The sequence below is a fragment of the Pseudorasbora parva genome, chromosome 6, assembly GCF_024679245.1.
Source record: "Pseudorasbora parva isolate DD20220531a chromosome 6, ASM2467924v1, whole genome shotgun sequence".
Lineage (NCBI taxonomy): Eukaryota > Metazoa > Chordata > Actinopteri > Cypriniformes > Gobionidae > Pseudorasbora > Pseudorasbora parva.
In genome coordinates, this window is record NC_090177.1 from 19,499,060 (window position 1) to 19,511,735 (window position 12,676).

Genomic DNA, 12,676 nt, shown 5'->3' on the forward strand with positions numbered 1-12,676 from the left:
TGTAGTCGCGATTACCTCAGCTCATCATGAGAGCTCATTCAGCTCTTTTATCTCACTCCTGCAGTTAGTGCTGTGATACTCGCGCGGTGACTCACTCATTATATTGAACAGACACGTTCAGTTTTTAATCGTAGTGTCTTCTTCAACTCAGTCACAGTAATCAAGTAGGTGGCTTTGGGAATGGCCTCACAGGGCAGCGAAGCATTCTGGGAATTGTAGTCTTTCATCCCCATGAGACAAAAATACATTTTCTGTCTTTTCTCAGTCTAGAAGGCACCGAATTCAAAAATAATTTTCACATTTCTATTACATTGATGACCCAGTTTAAATACAGATTCATCTTCTCAGCGCTGAAGTACCCCTTTAAGATGCTGGAAGAGCTTCAACCTATTTCCTTTTCTGAACTGGGGCTAGTAAAGACAAAACCCATTAAAATATGCGTAAAAGAGGATGCTGTACCATACAGTGTGCACACTGCAAGACGGGTGTCCATTCTCTTGCTTTCAAAGTTTAAAGCAGAGCTGGAGATAATGGTACAATGTGATGTCATTGAGGAGATCACTGAGCCTACTGAGTGGTGTGCCCCTATGGTGGCTGTTCAGAAGAAAACAGGACAAATCAGAATTTGTGTTGATCTAAAACAGCTAAATAAAGCTGTAAAACGAGAGAAATATGTGCTGCCAACGGTTGATGACATCCTTCCTAGACCTAGACTAGCACATGCCCAAGTTTTTTCACTTCTTGATGCAGCAAGTGGCTTCTGGCAGCTACTAAGTTAACAACGATCATTACTCCTTTTGGAAGATATTTTTTCCGCAGGCTACCTTTTGGGGTCACCAGCGCAGCCAGAATCTTCCAACGGGAAATGTCGACGATCCTCAAAGACCTGGAAGGAGTTGCAGTTTTCATGGACAATATCTTAGTATTCAGCAACACTCCAGAGGAACATGAGCAGTGACCGCAGAGGGGCTCTGGAGGCCATCGACCAGGCTGGTCTAAAGCTGAACAAAAAAAAAAGCAGAAGAACATCTCAGACCTTAGGAGAATGCTAGGAATGATTCATTACCTAGGCACGTATATTCCTCATCTCTCTGAGGTTATTCGACCTCTCAATGAGCTTTTGAAGTGAGAGGCAGTATGGTACTGGGGATCTGTGCAAGAAGAGGCCTTTGAAAATGTAAAGCGTCTAATCACAGATGCTCCTGTACTAGCATTCTATGATGACACAAAGCCCACAGTCGTCAGCGCAGATGCAAGTAGCTACAGTCTGGGGGGTGTTTTGCTGCAGGACCATGATGGACAGCTGAAACCAGTGGCCTACTGTTCCAGGGTGTTGACCGATGCGAAAAAAAAGGTACGCCCAGATCGAAGAGTGCCTGTGTGGTGCTGTGAAAAATTCTCAAGGTTTCTGTATGGATTGGAAAGGTTCATCCTGCAAAACGACCATAAACCACTGATTGAATTGATCATTGATCGTCCATGGGAGAGGATTGGTGCTGATATCTGTGAAGTAAGCAGCATTACTTGGTAGTCGTGGACTATTTTTCAAGATACATTGACATAGCTCATCTTCAGGACTTGTCAGGTGAAACAACACGTGCTTGCTTGAAGAACATGTTTGCACGATGGGGCTGTCCCAATGTTCTCGTTACCGATAAAGGACCACAGTTTAGTGGGAGTGCTTTCAAAGACTTTGCAAAAGACTATGATTTTCAGCACATTACTTCAAGCCCTTATTATGCCCAGTCAAATGGAGAGGCTGAAAGGGCAGTACAAACAGCTAAAAAGATTCTAAAACAGACTGACCAATTTACAGCTTTGATGAGCTACAGAGCCACACCTCTTCAAGCTACAGGGGTAAGTCCCGCACAGCTCATGATGGGTAGACAAATAAGAACTACAGTTTCCACATTAGAGTCACACCTGAAACCTGAATGGCCTGATCTTCGACAAGTGAGAAAGGCTTATCAAAAAGCAAAAAGGAGCTATAGAAAGTATTACAACAAAAGAAACAGTGTCAGAACATTACCAGAGATCCCTCCTGGAACTTCTGTCGCAGGCAAGCTGGATGTTGAAAGAGGGTGGACAAGATCGGGTACTATTCTCAGAAAGTGTGAGACACCCCGGTCGTACCTTATCCAATCTGAAACTAGAGTAATCAAGCGAAATCGACGACACCTAATGTCCACAGTCGGTGACAATGAACCATCACATACTTCAGTTCAACAGACACAGGGGCCGAAGGAAACTCAGGGTCAGGATCAACTTGCGGATTCTATGCCTGATAACGCCACACACATTCCAGTGCAGGTTGATCAACCAGGAACTGATCCATCTGAATCTTATTTCAGTCCCACAACAATAATTTCACCAAAAGGGGTGAATTGTCACAGCTCCACAGAGATATAAGGATTTTGTGTGAAGAAAAAAAAAAGAGAAGAAAAAAAAGAAACATTGTTTGTGAAAATAAAGGGTTGTTTCCAACTACAGAAATTTTATGGTTCAGCGTTACATATGTTAAGTAACTCATAATAAGGAAGGGTGATGTGATATAAAACAGTTCAATGTTTATGTGTAATACGTCCCTTATCCATTAGGTGGCGAGAAAAGAGCTTGCCAAGAGTTGAGTTGCAGGCAGCTGGAGAAGTGCAGTCTGGTCCTCATGATAAGTTGTCAATGTTGCATGTTTGATCCACCCAAGCTCTGACGTTAATAACGCGCACATGATAAAGAATGATGTCGAACATCACAAGTGCTGCCAGGAGAGTCTCAAAACACACGTAAATGACGATTTGCACATTCACGGACAAACTTGTAAATTTTAAACATTCTAAATCTTCGAATTGTGTTTTGCATTTGTCTGATTCAAATGCAAACACACTCTGATTCTTTATCCTTATTCAGTATTCAAAAGGAATAAACCAAAAAAGAAGGGGGAAAAAGTTTGAAACTCACTCAAACGCCACGCCTCACACACTCCCCACAGACACTCACTCCGCAGAGAGAGAGAGAGAGAGAGAGAGAGAGAGAGAGAGAGAGAGAGAGAGAGAGAGAGAGAGAGAGAGAGAGAGAGAGAGAGAGAGATCCTGTGGGAAGACCCGCGTCCACTCTCAGCTATATTATTCGAAAATGCACGGGACAAAAAGTCAGAATGGTGATATAAAAAGTAGTAATTTCAGTAGGTAGGCCTAATAACTTTTTTAATTTATTTTTTTAAACAAAGCATATTACAGAGCATTTTAGACATACGCTGCAAAATGATTAACTGGAGTGTAAAGTTGACTGACTGCTGGGCATGGGAATAATTTACCAAAAAGCGAAACGCGTTGACAGCCCTGCATGAAAACTGCATTTCTCCTTCTACCTACGGCACGTTTATATCCGGTAGGCTACTACTACTATTTTAAAAGTGCTGTTTTTCTCCATCTGTAATTCGAGTTTGTAATTTCGAAGAATTCTTCATTCAATCTCTCCACACACGCACCTGAAGCATTTAATCGATTTTGGAATGAATCCCATTTTTAGGGTAAGTTAATATATTTCAGATTATATTATTAAATGTTTATGTCAAACTATGTGGTTGGGGAAAAAAATTAAACTTGATTTGAAGGTCCCCCCTTTAAAAAATCGGGTGTTTAGAACCATTCATTCATAGCCTAGACCTAGAAAAAAATATTTTCAAAGCGTTTCGTTTGTCACTGTTCTCCACTTCGGGCAATAATAAACATTATTGTCCATATATCTATTAGACAGTCGAATAATTAATCATCTAATAAAAAAAGAGAGGCTTATGGCTGTTAGCCTACATACGGAAGTGTTGTTGTTTATTAAAAGAAAGCTAACGTAACACTACTATTTTAAAGTTTAATATATGATCGATTGCTCTTTCGGGGTTGAAATGACTATATCTAATAGAGTAAAAGTCATATCCTTTATATTGACATGATTTATAAACTGCAACACAGAGACTCAGAATATAAATTTTCCAGAATGTATACACATTTATTATAAGATACACATTTATTGACATTGTTTATGACAGGGTGATGGAACAGAACAGGCCACTCCAGGTGGTTAATGTTTTACATAGGCTACAGATGAAGAATTATAGCTGGTTAAAACATAACAGCTCCTGGTCGTAAATTTAGGGCAGGCTCTGCGCTAGGCCTAATTGTTGTATTACTGAGGTAAACCAGGGTTGCCAACTTTTAAGTTTAGGTTGGAGTGAGATTTTTTGAGGGCCGGGGGGGGGGAGGGGGGGTTGGGGGGGGAATGCTTTTGATCTTGATTCAGTATCAGTTTATATCTAGTAGGCTATATATACTGTACATAATAATATGTTTGTTTTGGCACTAGTTTAAACATTTCTTTCGGTCAAATTATATGTGCCATTCCTTAATATTCACTTGTGACTGCTTATATAAGTATCATTATTCATTAAAAAGATTAGGATGCAAGTTATTTAAGTTTTGAAATTTCACATTTAAAGAAATCTAGTGTTTGATCATCATATCTAAATATTTATTAGAATGCAAAGACTGCAATATATTTTTGAGCAACTAGATTAGATACATGTATATTTATTAAAGAGCCATAAGGCACCTAATGGCATTACAAATACACATTAATATTTTTTAGCCACAAAATGACTCTAATTTCCCTTTTTGAATTGGAATTCTCTATTTTAATATTAATTACTACACTAATTGTAATATAAGTTTTAGAAGAAATACAAATATTAGAAGAAAAATATTTTAAGTGGTCATTTATTGACAATAATTGTTGCACAAATAGTATTTAGAACCAAAAGATCTCCTCAAAATATTCAATAAATATAATTTAATGAGTATGAGTGTGACCTATTAGTAAGGAATACCTGAGGGCTAAATACAAGAATAACATTAATGTTAACAATGTTGAACCTCTATCACTCTCCATAATAAAACGATCCTGTAAATATGGCTGACTTAATAATCAATAAACACTAACACTATGCTGTACTGTTTACCAAAACTTGCAGCAAACATCTATATGGTGAAACTGTTGTGTATCCGCTTAAGCCATTTAAATTCATTGGCACGGCGCTAGAAGTATTGAGCGCTCATGGGCCACGTGACCAGCGCGCGCCGCAGGGAGACGAGAGCATGCAACTCCGCTTTTCAACGCCTCTGGCTTTAACATTATGCCACATTAGCGCCAAAACACTATTTATTGTTTGAATTTCATTAAAACACATTTTAAAAAATTAAAGCTTATAGCTTTGTTTAATATCAAAAGCAGGTTTGGCAATTTGGCGTGAGATTGAGTTGGGCGGAGTGAGAGCGTGAGACAGAGCCTGAAAGCGTGAGTATCACGCCAGATGCGTGAGAGTTGGCAACCCTGGGTAAACTGTGTAATTCAATCATACTAATCATATTAAATTTTTTTTGCTTTGCATTGATAAAGTAATGCAAGTTACTTTATAAGACCGACACTAGATTTGCAGACATATTGAGATTAACACAATGCCTTCAATGTTGGATCCGACAGGAATGGTCTGGCACACTTATGTGAGTAAAAAGTGTTTCTTTATATGTGATAGTATTGCATTGTTACAGATCGATTATTTGTCCGTGTCTAACAGAAAATACCGTACCAATCTGACATAGGCTGGAGAATCCCTTAGCAGAGGTGGAAAGAGTGACTAACTATTCTACTAGAGTAAAAGTAGGCTACTGTAGGCTATTTCAAAGTAAAATTACTGGTCTAAAAATGTACTCAAGTAAAAGTAAAAAGTAGCTCATTTAAAATGTACTCAGAGTAAAAGTTACTTAGTTACTTTTTTTTAACTCTCCCCTGTAGGGTTGTGATAGAATGAGATTTTCACGATATGACAACCATCTCAGAAAACATCAATTAAACAATTATTGTACCTATTATTAAATTATGGTTATTATCACTAGTTAAAATTATGTTAAATGAATGAAGATGATTGGTCTTTTTATTTTATTAAATAATTTATTAACAACAACTTATTTTTATCATTAATTTGTTAAAATGTTTAAGGATAATAGAGTCCTGTATGTAGTAGAGACTGAGCAGAGCATTCACAGAGACAGAACAAGCAGATCATATATTCATATAGCAATTGTTTTGTGCTTTAATATTCAAAGACCATGCCGCGATTTGATTTATTCTAGGACTACAGCTCTACTTTCGAGTTTTTCGTTCATCCATCAGTTTGCGTGTATTATGTGAATTCTACGTTATAATGTAAAGTTAATGTTCATGACTGGATTCAGGGATTCCCTCTGCGTCACAGAAATCAATCGGCCTTAAGTTATAAACATACCTTTATCTGCACAGAGGGATGTGTGACCCACAAAACCAGTGTAGAAAATAGCCTATAACTTATTCATTATGATGTTTCGGAATGTAAAAACCATACGAATGTCATTAGTTGAACAGTATATATATATTTTTTAAACCCAGTTCATGACACCTTTTATGTCATATGGTAATTGAAACATGGAACACTTCACTAAGGTAATCAGGTCAATTTTGATCAGAAACGATGCGCTGTGGCTTTAATTCAGCATTAGTAGCGCAGTAAAAATAGACTCTGTGCCAAAAAGATCACGGCACTGGCGCTTCTGCTCAGCTCCTGACTGAATGCTCTAATCTGGTAAAGAGCACAGAAAAAATACACCCTGGTTACGCTCTGCTAAGGGCCAATTTTTTTGCGCTCTATGGTTGTGACATATCCTGACGTGCACCTCTCCAAAAATGTAACATGTCGATTCTACACAGACCGCAAGCACTGTGATTGGTCTGCCAGAACCCTTCCCTCATGGATACACATGCTCCCTCTACATGTGTAACTGCACATCAACACACAAGAATGCAGAAGTATAAATGAAAATTGGCATAGAAAGCCCTACGGCATAGAGGCTACGGCACAGGTCCGATGCAGAAGTATATATCAGCCTTAAAAGGTGCAGTGAACTGGTTATTGCCTCAGATGTTGCTTTAGACGTTGTTCTGTTGACATAAGTGAAGCCGTCAGTGTTCAAATATGGCACTGATATCTTGGGTCTCGAGTCTGCGCAGTAGCCACTTGGAGCCTAAGTCTGCCTAGTGAGTGCGAAAATGAGCTGTGATTTCAGGGTCCAGCCCACACTCCTGCCTAGTCAACAACTTTTTATTTAAAATACAGTTACGGAAAGTAGAGATTAAAGTTAAAGCTCCAATCTCCTCCTGAAGTTCCTGAAAAATTACTGTTAATGCCTAAGTGACTACTTCACTCAGAGAAGCTGCAAATCTCAGCTACGTATTTAATGATTAAAAGCCTAAAATGACAGAAATCATTTGGAAAAATTGAATTTCAAGTGTAATTTGATTGTTTAATTTGTCTGTGTCCCATTCCATTTCATGGCGAGGGTGAGGTTTATGACCTATACTGCATCCAGCCACCTGGGGGCGATCAATATGCTTTGGCTTCAGTTTCCAGGACTTGTGTGGCACTCTTGAGCTGTGTCCCAAAGTGAAGGCCACGCACTTTGAAGACCGCATTTGAAAAGTGTGATTTTGCCACAGCGGTGCAACAAAGGCCATGTCCCAACTTCCTGTGCACTTTTGGTCTTGTGGACATACAATGGCCATAGCGTGCGGTTGTCCGTTAAAGCCTAGTTCACACTGCCCGATTTTTGCCCCGATTTTGAGTCGCCGACAGGTTTTGTGAAATCGCCGATAAATGCCCGAGATCATAGGCAAATCGGTGCTCGTGCACGCGAGTGACAATCACGCAGTGTGAATAATCAAAGCCGCAATCAGAGAGAATCGCCGCAGAGTCGCCTGTTGTGTGAACTGCGTTCTGACTGAAAATTACATTAGCGATTACCGACAGCCAATAAAAGAGTGAGATACAGGGCAGCGGCAGGTTTAGGGAGGAGTTATAGAGCAGAATATCAGTATTTTAATAGATATATTTACAATTCTATCAAACAGAAACAAAGGCCAAACATTTGCACATCCAGCCACAGCAGCAGCACATTACAAAATTGTTTATTTACCTCAAACTGTCTTTGCAGAACACAATCCTGGCTCCCTCAGTCTCTCCAACAATTTCTTCCGCCATAATCTTTTTTCTTTTTCTCCACAAATCAGCACACATACAATTTGAAGCAAACTTGCAGTTTATCATTTTAATAACAATTCCAAGTCTCGCGCGAGAACTCCGGTCTGACGCACGTGTGATCTCACGTTGTTTACTTGTCACGTCGCACGTGTGTTTAGTTGGGAAACGAGTTTGCGCACCGGAGAGAGAGAGTTGTCGGCGATTCTTCCTCTTGTTCAGTCATGCAGTGTAAACTCCTCTGTCGTCAAACCATCGGTCAGTGTGAACACCGCAGTGACTGAATGATACCCCAGATAGTCATGCAGTGTGAAAAGAGCAGTGACCCGACGAGTTTAAAAATCGTGCAGTCTGAACTAGGCTTAAGTCAACAAGACTGTGGGGTCTCATTCATCATTTTAGCTTAAAGAAGTGAGCACTTTGTGGCTGCTATGCGCCCTCGATGCACACTTCAGCTGAGCCCACAAGTTAGCGAGCTACAAAGAGGACTTCTACCTAGCAGTCAAAGTGGCATTACGTCATTAAAGTGCGGACTCAGAAGAAGATCGTGAGGGTTTAGGGTGCCATTTGGGACAGAGCCAAAAGCAATCCCAATGTGAAGGCTGCACCTGCCAAAGGCCGCATTTGAAGACAGATTGCGTCACCGCGGTTCGACAAAGGCTGCCGCAAAAGCGTCTTCAAAATGAGCCCTCCATTTCTCAGTCAAAGGAAGGGTACAGAGAGTGATGATTGTATTGCTGCACATCTTTCCTCAAACCGTGTGTGCCCAAATGGAAGGATAAATACATTTTACATTACCTCCAGACCACAGTGGTTACACCTGTCATCAACCACGGAATGGCATTTTTCTTCAACCGGCCCCGCTGTGTTGTGTCTATGGAACGTTAGTCATCCTTGTCAAAGTGTTTGCTGCAAATGCGTTAAAGGGGTGATGAATTGAGAAATAGTCTTTCATTTGATCTTTTGATATATAAAATGTCATGGTAAAATAAGATTATCCTGTAAGTTTCAGAGCTTTTATAGACACCAGGCCCAGAAAACGATCGTGTGCTTCATCCTGACATCATCTAGTGGAGAAACACCTCTATAGGATAATAAGAACGTGTAATTCAGTAGCCCTGCCCACCGACTCATCGGATCACGTTAGCCAGCAATAAACATGTCGAAGAAGATCTCAAGATATTGTGGAAGAAAAAAGTCACTGCATAAGCTTCCTTTGGATCCTAATATTAGGAATGTGTGATACTTTTACATTTATTTTTAATGAAGTTCCAGCACACAAGGGGGAAGAACATTTGTGTGCTTGCTTCAATTCACTTTGGAATCGTTTGTAAACAAGTCTCAAGTGCTGGATTTGCAGACACAATGTTGTGCCTTCTATATTGGATCCGACAAGAATGCAACACTTATGTGAGTAAAACTCACATAGTCTTTTTTTAATATGTAATAGTAGTCCTGGGGCTGTGTGTTTTCCAGACAGTCTACCAAAACATACGCCCGTTGGCAGAAATGATAGTTTCTTGATCTGGGCGCGCGCATGTGTGTGTGCGCATTCACGCTTATATCCACAGATTGTGCTGGCCATGTTATACAGAAATAATATTCCAATCAATCGTGGGTGGATGAGAAATAAATCATTGTGTTTGTTAGATAAAGGCGTTTACGAGCCCTGTGAGAGAATCATCCCGGGTTGCCGCTTTCTAATCAATCCCTCCCTCATGTGAACTGAACTGAGAGGGGAGCTGAAGCTCATTAAATATGCAAATCTATTCCAATCCTAGCCGTGGGTGTTTACTTTTAAGTCTCCATTGCGGCACACCCATCAAAACCCAGCCTTCAGAAGAGAGCCTCAAAACCAGTGTAGAAAATACCCTATTTCTATTTCTTATTAGTTATGATGTTTTTGAATGTAAAAAAACACACGAACGTGCCATTAGTTTACCTCAGACAACAGTATAATTTTTTAAAAGAAAGCCAGTTCATGACACCTTTAATCTTTATCGCGTAGCACTTTTATGGGAGTTTGCACATCAAGTTGAAGTACAACTAACCACAACTGCCGAATATTGAGGTCATGAAAAGGAAGACGGTGAAAATGTAAATTCTTGTATTTTCTCATTCTGTTGCCACAATTCGGAAAGGCACAACGCAACCCATTTCTTCTTCACTTGTGAGCTGATCATCACTCTAGTGATGTCCGGTTCGTGAACACATTGTTCTTTTTAGTGAACCAGTCGAACCAGTTCACCAAATCGGACCGAATCGTTCTAAAACAGTCTTAAATCAGCGCTGACCACACAAGTTACTTTAGTTACTCACTTTCTGACATGAGTGACAGTGCCTCCGACTAGAAATTGACACGAAACTGAGTCATGTTTTGCTGAGAGAACTGATGAGAACCCGCAAGCAGCTGATACTGAGCATGCATGTGTAACCGAACGTACAGCGATTCTCGGATCAGCTGTACAGAATCGAAAAACATTTCTTTCGGACACGTTCGATACTTAGAACCGATGAGCCGATGAGCAGAGCAATCAGATTACTCTTCACACACATGATGCTCCTCCCAAATGGACTATTTACCTTTTTCCGGCTACCACTGAGTTCCCATGGGAGTTCAGCGTGACACTACAGCTAGCCATCTAAAACACTATTTAGGTGAATTTAAACAATGGCTAAGTGGCTAAACGCATCTCGGTGTCATGTAAGGGACCTGTTCATGTTGGACAGACATTTTAATTATTGCATTTTGTGTCTGTTAAGAGGCACAAAGACACCCTTTACGTTTATGCCCCCATAACTGCCGTTTTAGCTGAGTGGGAGCTCTGGGCATTAACTGTAATAACTCCGTGTAGCAAGCACCAATTCTGTTAGTTTTTTTTCCTATAGACTGTACTAGGGCTGGGCGATATGGCCCAAAAAAATTATCACGATATAATTTAGCATATCAGTCGATATCGATAAATATCACGATAAATGTAAAATCTTTATTTCTTTAAAGTTTAAAGGCATATTTTTGCTCATGAGTGAAATATGTAGAAAACAGACAGTTAGCTGTAGTTTTAAACTATCCTTTATTGTCAAAACATGACAAACACTTCCCAAACAAGTGAACAATTTATTTAAACTGAGGTAGATTTATTTATTAAAATCTTAACTGTGGTCGGCATTATTTTACTCAACACTATCAATAATATATCATTATACAGGGCTTGACATTAAGCATGTTCATGTGCTTGTCCTTCGAACAAGTGAATCGTTCAAGCTTGTCCAAGTAAAAAATTAGCTTGTCCGGAAAAGTGTGTGTGTGTTTGTGTGTGTGTGTGTGTGTGTGTGTGTGTGTGTGTGTGTGTTTGTGTGTTGTAAATATAATTTATTCTGAAGCAATATTCTCACCAGTGTTCAATCAGCTTTGACATATTTAAATCTGCATATTTGTGGTTTTTATTTTTATTGAATCATTTGAAATTTGTGATATTTTCACCTTTTATAAAGGCATTTTCCCTTAATCTTATTAACTATAGGCTAAGCTTCATGTTTCATTTTATATTTGTAATTTTGATCAATACATTTAATTAAAATAAAACACTATAAGGGCTGTTACCAATCAAATTAAATAATTTACACTGAAAAATTACAACAGCATTAAATAATGTTTTGAGATTTGTAGTTTTGAATAGACAAATAAGACATGTTGAAAAGTATGTTTAAAGATCAAATTAAACCACCAGTAGGTGGCAGCAGGTGGCCGTCTTAATGAGCGAGTCATTGAGTCGTTCATTCAAACGATTCATTCAAACAATGAATCGTTTTATTTACACACGTTGTTGTGAGACGCGTTGCGGTTCTGCTGTGAACGATTTTCGCAGCTGAAACAGAACAAATAATGCAATATTGAGCGTTTATATATTTAATTGTCTAAGTAAAACACTAAGAACGCAATCGGTCAAAAAAAAGCGTTTTAAGAAACATTTTGAGGCCCCTTCTCTTGCCTCACAGTGGATTGGTCCACCGTGCATCTCACCGACACACACACACACACACACACACACACCTCACCGACAGTGGGCTGGTCGGGAGAGAGAAAAGTTCAGTATTTGTGGATCTCCAGTAAGGGCTGTCTAGTCTATTTTATTCATTTTAAACACCAGATGACATTATTTCTCTTTTGATACAGGCGATGCGGAGTCATTAATACATCACCAAAGACAAACAATTATGATAGCGATGTACAAGTCCGATGTTTTAGTGATTATAGTTTGGTAACGTTAGCCTGTTGTAAATAAGTCACCCACTACAGCTAACAAGGTAATAAGCCGGTGTGTGAATGTAGTTAATGTAGATTCACCGCTGTGTTGGGCTCAATGTTATCTGGAAGGACTTTGAAGAAACAAGATAATTTAATAATTAAATTCTGTGTGTTGAACGTGAACCTATGATAAGCAGTCCACGCACGTCGCTCTGTTTTATGTCGGATGGGATCGCTAAAATATCTCCAAACCACTGAAGTTGAGCGAACTAACTTGTCAACGATATCTGTGTCCTCTGAGCTGGCCGTGAGCG

At 39.5% G+C, this 12,676-nt stretch overlaps 1 protein-coding gene across 5 annotated transcripts in view; it reads left to right on the forward strand.

The window, feature by feature from the left end:
- The first annotated feature begins 3,056 nt into the window (after positions 1 to 3,056).
- Positions 3,057 to 12,676, forward strand: part of b4galnt1a (beta-1,4-N-acetyl-galactosaminyl transferase 1a) — a 49,398-nt gene continuing 39,778 nt past the window's right edge. The window contains exons 1-2 of one of the 5 annotated variants that reach the window (XM_067446009.1): positions 3,193 to 3,384; positions 3,491 to 3,526. In XM_067446009.1, the coding sequence (XP_067302110.1) occupies positions 3,340 to 3,384; positions 3,491 to 3,526 (81 nt within the window). In that variant the 5' untranslated portion in view covers positions 3,193 to 3,339. The other 4 variants (XM_067446013.1, XM_067446014.1, XM_067446010.1 and 1 more) reach the window with 4 other exon arrangements.